At 36.9% G+C, this 18,684-nt stretch overlaps 1 protein-coding gene across 1 annotated transcript; it reads left to right on the top strand.

The window, feature by feature from the left end:
- Positions 1-355: 355 nt before the first annotated feature.
- On the top strand, positions 356-7,002 carry PFDN4 (prefoldin subunit 4). The gene is made up of 4 exons (XM_026697471.2): positions 356-508; positions 4,240-4,347; positions 5,578-5,718; positions 6,653-7,002. Exons 1-4 carry the CDS (start codon positions 380-382, stop codon positions 6,782-6,784), a joined length of 510 nt encoding a protein of 169 aa, XP_026553256.2. The 5' UTR covers positions 356-379; the 3' UTR covers positions 6,785-7,002.
- The last annotated feature ends 11,682 nt before the right edge of the window (positions 7,003-18,684 follow it).

The raw sequence follows: 18,684 nt of genomic DNA, 5'->3' as shown, positions 1-18,684 counted from the left end.
ACACAGATATATTTCACATTCTATACAATTGAACTGAAAACCCGCTTTTGCATTAATATTGCACTATACACTGGACTAGAAAAAGAATTTCTCTTTATTCTAACCTGCAACATACAAGTTTTCTTTCCTTTCTCCTTTGCCAGCCACCATTAAAAAGGACGTTGCGCCCTCTACCGGTTCTCGCCAGCATCACAACCTGCCAAAATTTTCCAACCTCCCGCTGCTGTCCGTCCTCCTCCTCTATTTCCCCCCTTTTGGGCCATACCAACTATCCTTGAGGGGAGGGGAGTTGCAGTTGCGTCTTTCCTCAAACTGAACGCCGGCGCTGCGGCTTTCCTCAAACTGAACGTCGAAGCCGCTCCTTTTCACCGCGACTCGGATGAACAGGAGAGCAGTAGAGAAAATAGGAGAGAGCGACCGGGCGAACCACGGCCAAATGGGAAAGCTCCCCGTCGAGAAAGGAGCAGGTGGTTTAGTCCACAACATGGCGGCCACCATGAAGAAAGCGGTGAGAGGGCTGGGGAGGGCAGGAAAGCGAACTCGGGGCGGAGTGGCGGCTGTTCTACTGTCTTACCTTCCCCCCCTCCTCCCCCTCCGTGATGTTTTCCCCGGCGTTTTCCTCAGTGGAAGCTGAGGAGCGGGAGGAGGCCGGAGAGCGTCCGGAGGAGGAGGCCTTAGGCCTGGACAGGCGGAGGCCGTGAGCGGCGTGACCTGTCTGAGATGGAGGCGCGTTAAAGCGGCCGGGAAGGGGATGGGAACCCCATTTGTTTTTGCCTTGAAATTAGCGTGGCATCCGGTAAAGCAGCCTCTATTCCCAACCTGGCGCCTTCAGCGTTTGGAAGGAGATGCCATGTGGAGGCGGGGCCTCATTCGGCGGCGTAAAACGTGTACAGCTCTCTTTGCTGCCTGCAGAGGGCGCCGTACAGCTTCAGGCTGAGGGCCCTCTAGGTTTTTTTTTTTTTTTAAGGCATCAGCCGCTGAAGTGTCACGTGATTCTGACTGCTGGCTGAACCAGGCTCCCCCCCCCCAAACAGGGAGTGGAGACCACGAGGAAATCCTAGCCTGGGAGGTTGGAAAAGTTTCCCCCCCCGCCCAAAAGGGCACGGTTAAACCCCTTTCCTGGTTCCCAGCAGATAAATTCATCAGGGAAATGTCAAGGAGTCCAGCTCAACTGAAAAAAAGAGGTTTTGTTTCCACCTTTAGTTTGGGAATGCATGCAGGCTCCATTTCTTCCAATGTCAAAGGCTGGTCTTGGGACAGAATAATCAACCAATTGCCCTCGGAAGTTGTTGGGAGCGCCATCACTTGAGACTTTCAAGAAGAGATTGGACTCCCATCTGTCAAAAATAGTGTAGGGTCTCCTGCTTAGGGGGAGGGGGGGTTTGGACTAGATGTCCTACAAGGTCCCTTCCAACTCTGATTATCTGCTGGCATTCCTTCCCCATGTGCACCTCAGTAAGCAGCAGCACTTGGCAGATGCTTGGAAGTCAAGCATTGGGGAATCTGATCAGTGCTATTGGGGAGCTGGGTGCGAGCTTTGCCCCTTTGGTGCTTACGTGCACTGTTTTGACTCACAGAACCGAAAAGCAGCACACTGAGGTACTGGTTCAGGTCTTGGGCCGGAAACTAGGAGGCTGTGAGTTCTAGTTTTGCCTTTGGAATAAAAGCCAGTTGGGTGACTTTGGGACCAGTCAGTTTTTCTCAGCCCAACCCAACTCATAGGATTATTGTGGAGAAAATTAGAACATTTGATAGGTACATCACCTTGAATTGATAAAATAATAAAGGCAGGATGAAAAAATAAATAAACAGGGCACTCACCGTGCTCCCATGCCACAGATCTGGTTAATATTTGGTTGGGAGACTAGGAATTGTCATAACTATAAAGAGGACTGGAAGATAAAATACAGTCCTTAGTTCTCTCTAAGCTTCATTTACTTGCAGATGTTTTGGTTGTCTAGCTAATGAAACATTTCCAAGCAAACAACCAAGCTCAAAGAGAACCAAGGTTTCAGCAGTTGAATCATGAACTACATATATTCTCTTCTATTGGAAGATTTAAAAAAAACACCCAACAACAACTGACAATAAAACAATCACCAGTTACTCCCTACCCATAAAGCTTTCCAGGATATGAACACAAACTTATAAGGATGAATTCATTGGCCAACACTTTTTCAACAGAGCCTCAGCTTTACCCTTTTGTCAACCTCATGCCTAGAAAGGATTACTGTTTTGTGCATTTTCTATTTAGTGTTTCTTGCTTTGGATTTAAACATCAAAATAGCCCCTGTGTTGGCTGGATGTATTTTATTAATCCGGTTTTAAGAAGTTACAATTGTTGTGCAAAAATGTTACTTTTAAAAAACTATATGATCAAACCCAGATACTTGGTTGTCCTGAGGCAAGTTGTGTTTTTACTTTGCAACAAAATTGCAAAGTAAATAAATTATTTTTATTTTATTATTTTATAAATAATAAAAATAATGAAACATTCAGCTTTGACTTTAGGGGCAGAAGATTCTCAGTCATCCAGGTAAAGATGTCTGGGAGTTAAATCATGGCAACTGGACTTATTTTCTTTTGCTTTGAAAAGTTTCACTGCTTATCCAATTAGTTTCTTCAGACTGAGCAGTTTCATTAGGGGAATCCAATATGTATGTCCTCCAGGGTGGTTTCATTTCTCATCTAATTTGAATAAGCTCATTAACTAAGTATGCAGAAACTTATTTAGAGTTGGGTTGCTCCTAAATCCTTTTTCCTAGGTGGGCGGCTAAGTTATGCTTTAAAATCAAAAGCATAAATGGAGAATATAAGTTTTCATGTATCCCCCCACTAATCTTTTAGTTATTTGCTTAGTTTTATTGGAAAAGTTTCAGTAAAACTAATAATTTTATAAAACTTTTCAGTCAGTAATGAAGGCCAGTTTCAGTCAAACTGCTGAGCAATAAGCAAATGGCAACCAATGCATTATTTTTTTTAACCATCCAGGTAGTGTAGTATATAAAGCAATATTTGTAGTTCAAAAGAGCATGAGGTTGAAGAAGTATGCATTAGATGATCTAATTAGACTGCATTAGATTGATGTTAATCTTGGGATTATTTTTCTTTGCTCCAAATTAATTGGGGGGAGAAAACCGATCCATTCTTCCATCTTTATTCTGTTCATCTTCCCTTTTTATTTGTTTGCTTTATTTTTCTGGATAGTAGAATATTCTGTGGAATTCTTGGGGCTCTTTCTGAGTTTGGTTGCTCGCTTGCTTGTGGGCATTTCATTACCTGCCTAGGTAACATTATCAGTGATCGTAAAGGGGATAGCTTGTTCTTCCAGTGTTGGGGTGTGTATGGTTTTCTCCTTGGGAGTTCCTTGATTAGGATATTGTTTTCTACTTGATTGTTTGTCTGGTGTTAATGTCTGCTTATCTGAATACTGCTATTGAAACTGATATGTTCTGGTCTTTTTTTGTTCCCTTCTTCGCTTTTTGTTGTCTCTTTTGACAGACATGTAAATATGTTTTATTTCTATGTGTCTATTGATGGCTGATTGGTCTGCCAAACTTCCAGGAATTCCTTAATATTTTGGTTTTAGTTTGATCCAAAATGTTCACTGTTTTCCCCTTGAAAATATGATTTGAGTCTGTCCATATGTTGTGAGAATAAGGAAGTGTGATTATTTTTCTGTTGATTTGTTAGGTATTTTCTATTTTTATGGACATATAGTTCTCCTATTTATACATTAGTCTGTCCATCTATCCTCATGCCATACCAGTTTAAGGTATTGATGTAGTTAAACTGTAGCATGATAACATTAATCCATAAAGAGGTTTGCTTGCCTTTTACTGTACAGTCATCTGAGACATCTGTTGTACTTAGCATTATATGCAGACTTAGCTATTTTGGCCAGCTAAACATGCCCTAGCTTAATGTTATATGTAAATCAGGCCACTATGACTTATTTGTTTATGATCTCAGGTGTTTCCTATGGTTACAATTGTGTATGCAAATATCCTAAGGATTTTTACTTATACTCTCCCTGTATTCCTTGTCTGTCAAAGTTATGCTTTCGTTCTGTCAACATCTTGTCTGTATTAAATATGTAACCACTTCCTGTTTTAGAACATAACCTGATTATTCTCTGACAAGCTGAAATAATGGTGTGTATATATAACTTAGTTTAACTGAAAAAACAGATTATTATTCACATCCAATATATTTGAGGAGCTCTTGTTTTTTGTTTAGGCAGCAGAAGACGTTAACGTTACTTTTGAAGATCAGCAGAAAATCAACAAGTTTGCTAGAAACACCAGTAGAATTACAGAACTAAAAGAAGAAATAGACGATAAGAAGGTAACCAAAATCAGACAATTCCCAAATCAAATCAAATAAATACTTTTTTTCTGTAAGGTTAATTGGCAAAAATGTGTGCGCTACCATCCAAAGCCTTTGGTTAATTTGTATGGCAGTGGTATTCAGGAGAACTGGCAATGGTACAAATATTAAAAGCTCAGATTTCTCTCATTGATTTAGCAGAGCAGGAAGAAATTTGCTGCAGAAATATTTCTTCTACCATGTTATTATTGGCATATATTTCTCCTTTTGGTTAATGGTGTAAGGTAAAGTTTGATGTGGCCTCAAATTGGCCACAAAGGTTTTCAGAATTGCTGGGAGTTGAATGGTGTACAAATGTTATTAATTATCTCAGGATAGCAACTCATTTTTCCCACAAAATTAAACTGAACCATACTTTACTTTTCCCCTGCAAAAGAGAGACTCTTTCAGTATTCTGTCGTATTCTACATTTCTCTGAACATGGATAGTAACCACACAACCCAGTGGTGAGTTTCCAAATTTCTTCCTACCTGTTCTGAGAGAGCACTTTGTGCATGCGCGCAGGACTCAAAGACCACCCTCTGTATCAATGCTGATGAGCTGTGCTGTTTTTTAGTCAGCTGAGGTGTGGCAATCCTCTCTGCTGCGCGAATCAGCTTATCTAAAAAACGGAATATAGGAGAAGTAATGGTGGGGGCAGGTGGGCAGGGCCAGCCAGAGGTGGTATTTACTGGTTCTCCGAACTACTCGAAATTTCCGCTACTGGTATGCCAGAACTGATCCAAAGTGGCTGGCTACCACCTCTGACGCAGCCATATAGTTAAGAGAGCATTTTAAATATAAGTAAGTACTTTGTCAAATCTGTTATGACTGTGGAAATTAAAACCAATCAAGTCACCAAATTGAATCACTAGACTGGGTGTTTCAAAATCAGTTTAAATCAAGTCACTTTGTAGAATCATATTGACAGTCCATTTGCCATTAAAACCTATCACTGTATTTTAATCATTTAAATTTATCCCTTTCAGTGTTGAGAGATAGCTGGTAGGGTAGCTGGTTCTACTCTTTTGAATTTTGTCCTAAAGCTGTTCCTTAGATAATTACACCTAGTTTAGAATTACATACATAAATACATGTGTGTGAGTGTGTGTGCACGAAACATATAATGGTTTATCCTAAGTTGAATTACAATCCATATCACGATGATGGTTAAATTGGTGGGAAAATAACTTGATTTCTTAAACACAGAAACAACTCCAGAACCTGCAAGATGCTTGTGATGACATTCTAGTGCTTGATGATGATTCATTATTGATACCATATCAAATTGGAGATGTCTTCATTAGTCACCCACAAGTTGAAACAGAAGAGATGTTGGAGGAGGCAAAGGTATGTTCTGTTCCTTGTGCTACTTCTGTGGCTCTTTTAAGATATTGAATCAAGGAAAGATTTGGGGGGTGGGGGGGAAGAAACTGACAAATACTTTTCCAGGTAGTCTTCTTTCCTCTATTGTATCTATCAATGAATCACTTGTTTTTTCTTGCTCTCAACAATTTCTCAGCATCACAGTTCAAAAACATTGATTTGTTGTTGTTTTGTTCAGTCTTTCTGATTGCCAACTTTCACAGATATAAAAACTATGTTTTGGCAATGCGTATCTTTGTCATCAATGTGATGTTCTCTGATATTGAACATAATATTGGTTTTTGCACTCTCATTTTTCAACTTCAACAAAAGAGTCATGAAAACTTTATTCTTTCCAGCCACTAAAATAATATCATTAGTATATCTGTATGTTTTGTTTTCCTGGCAATGTTAACACCATCTTCTGTTTGTTTCAGTCTCATAATAAGTCCAGCATATACATTGAAGGTTAATATTTAACTTTGATGCAGTTTATTTAACTGCTTTTCTGGTTTTGAACTTATGAATGGCTCCATATTCCATTCTAATTGTTGTTTACTGGACCACATAATAATTAATGCACAGTATTGTTCAGATTAAGCATTCAGTAACATTAAAACACCCATGGATAATAATAATAATATATATAAAAACTTCAAATTGGGTGAAACATTTTAAGTATGCAAATAAGGTGGTCTGATGGATTCATATTTTTAAGAACTGTCTATAACTCATGATCTTCTAAATCAGAAGTCTAATCAATAAAGGAAAAAAAGTTGTTTTAGTTGTTAACAAATACGCTTATCTTTAAGGTGACACAGAAACTTCATTGATTTTGCTGTAATAGATGAATGTTTGGAAGGAAAAATGTTTCCTTGAAATCTTTGCTTAACATTTTTCCATTTCTTTTCTTTGTCAGAAAAACTTACAGGAAGAAATTGGAACTTTGGAAGCACAAGTGGAATCCATCCAAAAAGTATTATCAGATCTTAAAGTCCAGCTTTATGCAAAGTTTGGCAACAATATAAATCTCGAGGCAGACGATAATTAAATAGGAATAGAAATAGTATTGGATGTTTTTGTACTAATTATTTTTGCTTCATGGTCAGTTTTTTTGAGAAACCCGTCTTTTCTTTAAATTACATTTTTGTTTCATGTATTTAATTACATACATTCTTATTTATATGTTTGTCTAAATTCTCTGGTGTGTTATTAAAGGTGGGTGCTTAAAAGTTTACTGAAAAAGGTAATAAAGCTCACAGAAATACATTCTCCTTTCATGGCTATTATATAAGTACATTTTAGGAAAAAACATTTTTAAATGTTAGCGAAAGACGGTTCATTGAGAATAAGCACAAATTACAAACGAGTTTTAATATTTAGCAAAAATTATCACTCAAAATGCATCTTTGAAAGAGATAGGAAAGCTTAAAAATCAGTTCTGTAGAGCAGCCTAATCCAAATCCATGTTGATTTTCAAGTATTATTTAATTCAATCTAAAGTGGGGAGTTTGGAGTAAGTGAACATTTGATAAGTAAACAATTGCATGTTGTGAAAAAACCCCAACATTTTGATTTTTTTTTTCAAAAAAAAAGTTGAAGGGACAAATGATCAGTTAATCATATAATTGAACAAGTTAAGCCATGTAAGTATCTGTCTTCCAAAGCAAAAGGAAAATAAATGCTCAAATTACCGATGCCACATTGAGGTTACAGAGAAGCATTGTAGTGAAGATTTTATGGAAAGCAGGGAAATTCATTCTGGCAAGGAATTAAATTAGATCCATCTTTACATTTTACAACCTGCAAACTGATCCAATCAGTTTTCCTTAAGGCTATAATTGGTGTGTATCTAACGCAGCCTTGAGGCCAGACTTGCCAAGCATTGAAACCCAATCCTGGTCCAGAAAACTAATAACTTGAATCAGAGTTACCTTAAATCCCAATGAATTACTAGTCACTGGAGAAATACAACGACAATTGGCAGTTAATCTGTGAGTACAAGTTTACTACCTATGGGTTCTGATCTGAACACTTAAGTAAGCTGGAATGGTTAAAGAAACTTTATGGAACTATATGGAACCTCAGAAGGGACTGGCTCAAACCCCAGAAATTTACTGTACTTTGATGTAATTGGACTGGCCTACATTATTTTTATAGATACAGATAGATGAGTCCTTGTAAGAGCACACATTCAACACCAATAAGATTCTTTAGAATCTACCAACACAGAAAAGGAAAAATAGACTCAGTGACTTGTATTTTTTTAAGCTCCTCCTTTTCTGAAGCAGATAATACACAACGGACCTTAGCATTTTATGGTCCGTGGGCCACATTGGGCCCTCTGTCCCTGTCCAGCCCATGAGGGCAGCAAGGGGGTGATGGCAGCCGCCTTCCACAACAGTCCCAGTTTCTCACATGGCCCCTTGGGAAAATTAATTGCCCACCCCTGCTATACAATATTCCTTCGTATTGAATGGTTTAAAGACTGGACATTGATTTTACCTGTTTATTACTAAAAGACACAGGCCATAATATTCAGCACAAGTGTGATTCTGAGATCAAGTGCTTTAGGGATAATAAGCAGCAGGCAGTTTAGAAAGAGAAAATATACATTATATTTTTTCTTTTAATATTGTATACTACAAAATTAAACACTGCCTTCATATTTTTAAGCGTACTTAACAACCGTAAATTAAATAAAGTAGACAAGTTTCATAGATAATAGGGTTTATAGGTTTAGTTGTTTAGGCTGTATAGATTCTGTATAATTTTCATATTATGACAAATTTAAAATGTGCAATTTGATGCTTTATTACTTTTTATTGTATTTTTTATACTGGTCATAATAAAGTATTCTAAAGAAAACACAAGAGAAGGGGATTGGATCTGGAGAAATGAAGGAGAATAAGGCATTTTGTTTTTGTTTTAGGAAGTGATCTCATTCAAGTATTTTTTTAAAAACGAGTTCAAATTTGGTGTCCCTTATTTGCATCAAGATTAGCTTGGCAAGGAATTCTGAATATGATCTGTGCATTATATCTAAATATTTGCGATGAGAGACACATTTTAAAATAAAAATTCCCGGATGTGTTATGAATCATAATAATATTACACTTTTGCTATAGAAGTGCTATACTTCCACTTTGTCCTTCATTGTTATTTTAATTGCTTTTTTAATGTAGGAACATTTTAATAATGTATAATAATACAGTTAAATACTTTAAGAGAATTGGAGAGAAAGCAGTTTGCTTTTAGGGTACTCAGGATCATATGTATTAGTGGGATTAAGACAACATACAGTCCATATTACAAATCCTATAATAATTTTAAAAATAGCTGAGATTTGACTATTCTTAATTCTTTATTCTTTAAAGCAAATTAAATTGCTGTTACTTGGACAGTCCAAAAGATGGCACTAAAGTGTCAGCAATCCCAAGTCTCGAAGAAAATTGTTGCTCTAAAATAGTTTCATTTGGCAAAGAATTGCTAATAACAGTTTTGGGTTAGAACTATAACATTGTCCTCTGGCATCCTTTTCCACCACAACAGTTAAATTAGTAAATCTACATGGATTTCTACGTTCCATGTACAGATACAGTGGTACCTTGGTACTCAACTGCATTGAAACTCATAAAATTTGGTACTTAACGCATTTTGATATGATGACTTTAATCGATATAAAATCACAATCCCATCAAATGCAATGTATCTTTTTCCAGACTTTCGGAGAAAGAGTTATCTAGTGGCATTAAATCAGAGACAGAATCATCTTTGATTTCTTTGCTCTCAATATGCTAGATAATAATATTAATACAGGTGAAATTTGAAAAATTAGAATATCATTTATTTCAGTAATGCAACATAAAAGGTGAAACTAATATATGAGATAGACTCATGACATGCAAAGCAAGATAGTTCAAGTCACAATTGTCATAATTGAGATGATTATGGCTTACAGCTCATGAAAACCCCAAATCCACAATCTCAGAAATTAGAATATTTCATGCAATCAATAAAACAAGAATTGTACATAGAACAATATCGGACCTCTGAAAAGTATAAACATCCATATGTACTCAGTACTTGGTTTGGACCCCTTTTGCAGCAATTACCGTGTGGCATTGAAGCTATCAGCCTGTGGCACTGCTGAGGTGTTATGGAAGACCAGGATGCTGCAATAGCGGCCTTCAGCTCTTCCGCATTGTTTGGTCTCATGTCTCTCATCTTTCTCTTGGCAATGCCCCATAGATTCTCTATGGGGTTCAGGTCAGGCGAGTTTGCTGGCCAATCAAGCACAGTAATCCCATGGTCATTGAACCAGGTTTTGGTGCTTTTGGCAGTGTGGGCAGGTGCCAAGTCCTGCTGGAAAATGAAGTCAGCATCCCCATAAAGCTTGTCTGCGGAAGGAAGCATGAAGTGCTCCAAAATCTGGTAGACGGCTGTGTTGATCCTGGACTTAATGAAGCACAGTGGACCAACACCAGCAGATGACATAGCTCCCCAAATCAACACAGACTGGAAACTTCACACTGTACTTCAAGCATCTTGCAGTGTGTGCCTCTCCATTCTTCCTCCAGACTCTGGGTCCTTGGTTTCCAAATGAGATGCAAAAGTTGTTCTCATCAGAAAAGAGGACTTTGGACCACTGAGTAACAGACCTGTTTTTCTTTAGCCCAGGTAAGACGCTTCTGATGTTGTTTGTTGTTCAGGAGCGGCTTGACAAGAGGAATACGACATTTGAAGCCCATGTCTAGGATCTGTCTGTGTATGGTGGCTCTTGATGCACTGACTCCAGCCTCATTTCACTCCTTGTGAAAGTCCCCAACACTTTTGAATGGCCTTTTCCTGACAATCCTCTCCAGGCTGCGGTCATCCCTGCTGCTTGTGCACCTTTTTCTTCCACACTTTTCCCTTCCACATAACTTTTTATTAATGTGCTTTGATACAGCACTTTGGGAACATCCAACTTCTTTTGCAATTACCCTTTGAGGCTTTCCCTCCTTATGGAGGGTGTCAGTGATGGTTTTCTGCACAACTGTTAGGTCAGCAGTCATTCCCATAATTGTGCTTCCTACTGAACCAGACTGAGAGCCATTTAAAGGCTGAGGAACCCTTTGCAGGTGTTATGGCTTAATTAGCTGATTAGAGTGGGACACTTTGAGCCTAGAATATTGAACCTTTTCACAATATTCTAATTTTCTGAGATTGTGGATTTGGGGTTTTCATGTGCTGTAAGCCATAATCATCTCAATTATGACACATCAGGGCTTGAACTATCTTGCTTTGCATGCAATGAGTCTATCTGATATATTAGGTTCACCTTTTAAGTTGCATTACTGAAATAAATGAACTTTTGCACGATATACTAATTTTTCGAGTTTCACTTGTAGTCCAATAATACATCATTCTATTTCCAATTAGAAATGCCAAACTGAATGTTCTTTCTCTGCCTTGACTGGATTTTTTTAAAAATATCTTTACTATTGTATTTCTGTTGCAGGATATTTATCTCAGGGTGGTTATCTCAGTGGTAGACTGGGAATCAAGTTTATCATTTTCTTGTTGATGGAATATGCGTCACTTGCGATACTTGTAAACTTAGACAGCAAGCAGGCTTCAGACTATGGTAATGATTAATATGAGACAATTGTTGTGCTGTCAGGGCTTGTGTGCATTAGCAGAAAAGTACATATGTCAAAATAGAAGTTAACATGTCAAAGGGAAAGACCACTGGATAACAGACATCCCATCCATGCAAAATTGAGGCTTAGCACATTTAACAGTTGCTTGATCTCAGTGTAAGAATAAATTGACTGTTGTTCTAACAAGCAAGTAATATTAGAAACTTATCAAAGAGTGGGTTCCTGATTATCTCCTTTGAAATAACAAAACACTACACTAATAAGGAAAGTATTTCATTCTACCCTCAAATACCCTATTTCAGTTTTGGCTGAAGAAATGTCCATGTTTCACTAGGAATACAGGAACGAGTTTTCCCCTTTCTTATTCAATCTGGATGAGGAGCACTAACTGAAAAAAAAAATACTACAGGAAGTTGTAAAATTGGAAAAAGGCTGGAATATATGGTAATTGAGTTTTACAGATGAAAGTTTTTGCTTTTCTGAACTTCAATGACTGTTTCCTCCTATTGGGCTATTCTCTCAATAGATAATGTGTCATTCTTTTTTTTTTTTTAAAAAGTATCACAATAAACTTTAGTTGAAATGTTACTAAAGGGTGAAAACAGATTTTGGAGAAAAAAATGTGTTGCTTTTCTACAAACCCCAGCAGCCTGAGCCAACATAGCCAAGGGTGAGGAATGGCAATCTCTGGGTTTTCTTCAGTTATTGTTTTTAATTATTATTTTATATTATTGCTTGATTTTGTTATACTGTTGTTGTAGTTTAACCATCTTGCTGGAAAAGAAAACACAAGATAACATAATCTTTCATTAGAATGGCATAGAGGCCCCAGTAATTTAAGACACACAGACGCAGACACACAGACAGACAGACAGACAGACACACACACACACACACACCCCTCTAGGCATAACATGATGGCAACTGTGGTACAGTAACATTTGGCAAACTAGAAGATCCCCAGCTCTTGATTGTTTTAGGTTGTTTAGCCTTTTTTAGACTTAGAACAGCTAATGATAAAAACAGCAATAATTTTACCAACTTGCTGTAACAGGCTGGTGATGGAAGTGACTATTATATGTACAAAAAGTTTTAGGTTTTCAATTGTAGAACTACAACTATGGGGTTCACAGTAGGAAAAAAAAGTGCCCTGTATTATTTTCAAAATATATGCTTTAATTTATCCAGTGCTGTTTAGGAGAATAGCTATGTCTGAGATCATAGTACATGAAACACACAGTGTTGCTATTTTCAGTGATGCTCCAGTTGCTTTCTTCTCTAACCCCCATTCTGAATTCAACATAGAATTACTGGAACAAATGAAGGGAAATAAGCATATATCTTTATACTGGATGGAGGGAGTTATTATAGGAGACCAACTTTGGAAAATGATAATCAGCTTCATTAGTGTACCATAGATCCAAATGGACAAATAAAAGAGAGACAAGCCTTCAAAAACTATTAAAATAAAATGCATTATTCATGGGGTGGGTATAATAGTCATCACTGGAGGGCTCAGGCTGGTCATGAAAAAAATGAGTGTGAGTTTATTCTAGTGGATTAATTATTTAGAACAACTCACTAAATCATTCTCATTTCCCCTTTCTTCTTTTCTTATAAGCATCCAATATTTGGGCTCTTGCAGACTGCATGCAGCTTGGGTGCTCTTGATCAGTTCAGTCCTGATTAGGGAAGCAACTTTTTCTAAAAATTAAATTTCATACTTTCTAACTTGAGATTCAATTTGTTTTGGTTGTCAGAAAACTTTGACTTCCTTCCTTCCTTCCTTCCTTCCTCCCTCCCTCCCTCCTTCCTTCCCTCCCTCCCTTCTAAAATATGTTTGTCAGCTTTCTAATGGGGGAGGGAAGGAGATCAAAAGACTACATTTTTATGGAGCAATAAAGCCTGACATAGCTTTATTTTATTATACTTTTATTGTTTTTATAGCTAATTCATATTTCAAGTTTTATCTATTTTTAGATTAAGGATTGTTTTATGACTATATACCATTCTTGGCTTCTTCAAAAAAACAAGTCCAATAATAACATCAACTGCATTGATACCCATATTACCCTAAGTTTCATTATTCAAATCCCTAGTTTGAACAATATTTTCCACTGGATTTAACAGTCACCAAGGCTAGCATCATTCATTCTTCTACCAGAGACATCACACTGTGCTTGGCTATCAAAAAAGGCCAGATAGTTCTCCAATAATTCTACTAAAGTTTCACCTCTTATTTTACCATACCTTGCCTTTTTTGAGAGCAGGCCTCCTGCCGACACCCCATATGCAAAAAGATATATAACCTTGCCAAAATCCTTTCCAAAACTGCAGTTTGGAAATGGCAAGACTTCATTCTAAATAGAGTTTCAAGAATGATAGGCAAAAGATTAAACTAAAATCCAACCAAAGTCAACATTTCGTATAGTAAAATATTGATCTTCAGCTCTAATAGGGAAGCATTCAAATGTCTGCAACTGCTTCATTTTTTTAAAGGATGGAGTGAAAAGAATAAGAATGTTTGAGATCAGAAGTCTTTTAGCATGACTATGAATCTATGAAATATTCTTCTTGCACCTCCATTAAGGCAAAGTTAGCACCCAACTTTCAAAATCTTGATCTTACTTCATTTAAGATAACAGATCTGGCAGTATAGATAATCTTGCTCAGCTCACTATTGATTGATTGATAATTAGCATAAATGCCATGGAAAAAGGGAAAATGCTACAAATCAGGTAATCGTTCCTATAAATTTCTTCCATTCATGCAATTTCATTGATTCATTCTTTCAAGATGCTTTGTTCCCCATCATAGCCTGTTTCAGTGGAGCATCTAGCTGACATTGTCTAGCTATGGAAAAGCAAGGTTAATTTGGGAGATGGAAAATTTCAGGCTTCACTCCAGCTGTGGGCTGGACTGAAAGTTAAAAAATTTCCGGGACAAAAAGGGAATAATAAACCGTCTGTGTATTATTGCCAAGAAAATCATGTCTGTATGTCAGTGAAGTTACTACTAGTGGAGTTTCACTCAAGAAATATTTAACCTTGACCTTTCCCATAATAAAATACAGGTAATCCTTGACTTATGACCACAATTGAGCCCAAAATTTCTGTTGCTAAGAGAAATATTTGTTGAATTTTGCCCTGTTTTATAACCTTTCTTGCCACAGCTGTTAAGTGAATGATGGCAGTTGGTAAGTTAGTAACACAGTTGTTAAGTGAATCTGGCTTCCCCACTGATTTTTCCTGTCAAAAGTTTGCCAAAGGGGATCATGTGACCCTGGGACATTGCTACTGTCATAAATATGAGTCAGTTGTCAAGCATCTGAATTTTGAACACATGACCAAGCAATGGTTGTAAGTGAGAAAAATGGTTATAACTCACTTTTTTCAGTGCCATAACTTTGAAAGGCCATTGAGATTACCTGTATTTGTTTTATTCTCTTCTTTCCAGTTTTATAATTTTTCATTAATAAGTAAATTTCTCTTCCAATTATTTTATTCTGGAATTTATTTATAGAGTTTATAGAGTTTATTACAATGCAATAATATCCTGATTCAGAGAAAAGGATAGTCCTCCTCCAGTAGTTCTCAATGATATAATTCATGTCTGTCTTTTCATTCAGGATGTTTTCTGATACAGTTCCTCAGCAGCTACTAATCCCTTCTACCTTCACACAGGTCACACAACTATTTTCTCACCACTCCCCTCTACCACTTACGTTCCCCTCTGGACCCCACTTTCCTCCATGTTCTGTAAAAGCAAAGAGTACCTCCCACTCAATTTTCACTCCAAGGAGAAGCAGTATATTTTTGCCCTCTGTTTCTCATTCATAAAGGGTTATCTCACCGCTGCTTCTCTTACCTCTCTTTTCTAAAACCAATAAATCAACAGCTCTTGCCCTTTCCATTTCTGGCTTTTCCATATACCAGTTAATCCTGCTTGTCCAACTTCCAGGTCCCCCAGTATGAACCTGCCTGTTTTTTTCTAAAAGTTTCAAGACCCCACTTTCTTATTTACAGAATGGAATTATAATGTATGATCAGAATGTCTACTAGAGGACAAAAAAGTTTCATTTATTAATTGAGGTCTACCTTGATTATAAAAAAATCAATCTTTAGTGGTGTTTCTTCTTTCATTGATTTTTATTCAATGTTATCAGTGTTGAGTTGGATTTTTTTTAAAAAAAAAACAGACCGCATCATCCTGTTTCAGTTTATTAATTGACTTTTGAATTAATTGGCTAAAGATTTAGTTAATTAATCTTCTGATTAACTCATATAGCTCTCCTGGTTCAAATAAGTTAGCTGTACAGTCAGTTATTTCAGAGATTGAACTTGATTTAAGTCATCTGTTACTGTAGCAGTAAGCTTTTCAGTCTGTCTAATTCTCTAATGCATATAAATAAAAGTCATTCAAATAGAGATGTTCAGTAATCTAAATTGGCAGTTACTCATCTGCAGTTTAGCAAATTTATCAACTGTAGTAGTGATTACATTTTAGTTAACATTCACATTTATAATCCTCCTCTTTTAAACTACTGAATACTTTAAGGATACATTAAGAAAAGTTTATACCTTCACAAACTTTATTGGAAAAATAATACACTTAATTTTCCCTCTTTCATATCATGCAAGCCACACCCAAATTAGTCCACCTAAAATGTAAAATGTTTTGCAACTGGAAATGCAAGCTTTGTATGATAACCAAAGAATTATGGAAAATTGGTCTAAAGTTAATGAGGGAGATATCCATAGATGACTTTAAAAAGTTAATATGGTGGCTTGGATATATGGTTGTGGTCACTATCTTGGCTTTTTTGGCCGCCATCTTGACTTCATCCCATGGATACTTTTGATTAATGGCATTAAAAAAATTGTCTTTGTAACTATAGAATAAGGGCTGTTTATACCTTTTGGAATATCACTTATATCACTGTTTCATGGAACTCTGAACTTGAAAAAAATTGGAACTCACCATTTTCTTCCTGGACTTGAAACAACTGTAGCTTTATAGACAAAGCTACTATCAAATACTTATGAGTAGGCAACTATAAAAGTGACATATTAAATTAATAAATACATTCCAAAGCTCTGTTTTTTTTTTTTTTTACAAAATATTCAACAAACCTGTGCAATGAAGCTTTCCTTCAGGTCATGGAATTTCTTGGGTACCAATCAATTTGAGACAGTCACACTGACTTGGCACTTTCCATCAATATGGATTGCTTTGTGTCAACCAAGTCCTTCACTTCCCCTAGAAACACTGTTGAATGTATTGAAAGTGGCTGCTTTTATAGGCCAACTGCAAAGAGCTTCCAGTAAACCTCCTTTGACTTGAACTCAATGTCTGGAGCTTTCATGGACATATCCATGTACTCGAGATATTACAGCAGAAGTTTTTTCTTGCTTTCCATCAACATGTTTAACATCTCAGTCATGACTTGGAATTGTCTATTGTTATCCTATCCAAATGCTACTCCTGCTTATCTTCCAGAACTAAATAAGTTTGGTCAGGTGCTGCCACCTGTGAAGGATGCCAATGCACCTTTTTATTTTATTTATTTTATTTGGTTTGTCAATTGCTTACAAGATAATAGGTATAAGTAAAAACATAGTTATGAATACATGGATACATATAAGAAACATAAAAGAAACAATAGGACAGGGATGGTAGGCATGTTGGTGCACTTATGCACGCCCCCTACAGATCTCTTAGGAAAGGGGTGAAGTCAATAGTAGACAATCTAAGGTTAAAGTTTTTGGGGTTTGGGGAAGAAATCACAGAGTCAGGTAGAGTATTCCAGACATTGACCACTCTGTTGCTGAAGTCGTATTTCCTGCAATCAAGTTTGGTGTGATTAACCTTGAGTTTGTATCTATTGTTTGCTCTTGTGTTGTTATGGTTGAAGCTGAAGTATTCATTGACTGGTAGGACATTGCAATGTATGATTTTATATACTATACTTAGATTGGACCGAAGGCAGCATAGTTCTAGGTTTTCTAGGTCTAGAATTTCAAGTCTGGTGGCATAAGGTATTCTGCAACGAGTAGAGGAGTGGAAAACTCTTCTTGTGAAATATTTCTGGACTTTTTCAATTGTGTTAATATCAGATATGTAATGTAGGTTCCAGACTGATGAGCTGTATTCGAGTATTGGTCTAGCAAATGTTTTGTATGCTCTAGTTAGTAGTGTAATATTACCAGAGAAAAAGCTATGTAAGATTAGGTTAACAACTCTTAATGCCTTTTTGGCTATGTAGTTACAGTGGGCTCTAGCACTTAGATCATTAGAGATGAGTACTCCAAGATCCTTGACAGAGTTTGGATCATCAAGAAGGTCTTTGACTATTCAGCCTGTATTTTATTTTCTGATTTTTTTTGCCAATATGTAAGACAGAGCATTTATTTGTTGAGATTTGAAGTTGCCTTTTATTTGACCATTCTGACACATAGTTGAGGTCTTTTTGAAGGGTAGCAGTATTGTCTGTGGTGTTGAATAGCTTTAGATCATCAGCGAATGATCTAAAGAGAATGCAGTTGCTCTTAATATGATCACAGAGGTCATTTATGTAGAGTATGAAGAGAGTTGGTCCTAGAACACTGCTTTGGGGGACACCACTGTTGACAGGTCCAGAATTTGATAGGACACTCCCAATTTTGACCATTTGTTGTCTGTTTGACAGGAATGCTTCTATTCAGTTATGCAGGTGTCCGAGATACCATAAGATTTTAGTTTTAGGAGTAGTTTGTCATGTACCACTGAATCAAAGGCTTTACAGAAGTCTATGTAGACTGCATCTATTGCTTTGCCCTGATCGAGTTGTGTAGTCCATATGTTTTTGCAGTGTAAGAGTTGCAGATTGCAGGATAGTTTTTTTCTGAAACCAAATTGTTTATTAGAGAGTAGGTTGTTTGTCTCTTAAGTGGAAGATAATGGATTGGTTAATAATTGATTCCATGACTTTATAGGTGACGCAGCATAAAGAGATTGGTCTGTAATTTTCAACTAGGCTGGGCTCTCCCTTTTTGAAGATGGGGATGACAGTGGCTTGTGACCATAGTTTTGGCATGTTGTTGCCTTGTTGCCTTGAGTCATTGGGAATATAAAGGATGCCCTTTCAATGAAGTTGCTCAGAGTATTAAGATCCCTGGAATTTTTTGAATCCTTGGCATAGCCAACTGTGGAAATAAATTTCAACAAGTGAAAGCCATCCCTCATGTCCTGATGCATAACTCATGTACTAAGAAAACAACTGCTATAAATTCTGATATTGTAAAGAAATTCATATATAATCTTGAAA

Source organism: Pseudonaja textilis, chromosome 3 (genome assembly GCF_049901715.1).
Source record: "Pseudonaja textilis isolate UNSWEBS1 chromosome 3, rPseTex1.2, whole genome shotgun sequence".
Classification (NCBI taxonomy): Eukaryota; Metazoa; Chordata; class Lepidosauria; order Squamata; family Elapidae; genus Pseudonaja; species Pseudonaja textilis.
The sequence above is the reverse complement of the archived record's forward strand: the minus strand, read 5'-3'. Positions and strand labels throughout refer to the sequence as shown.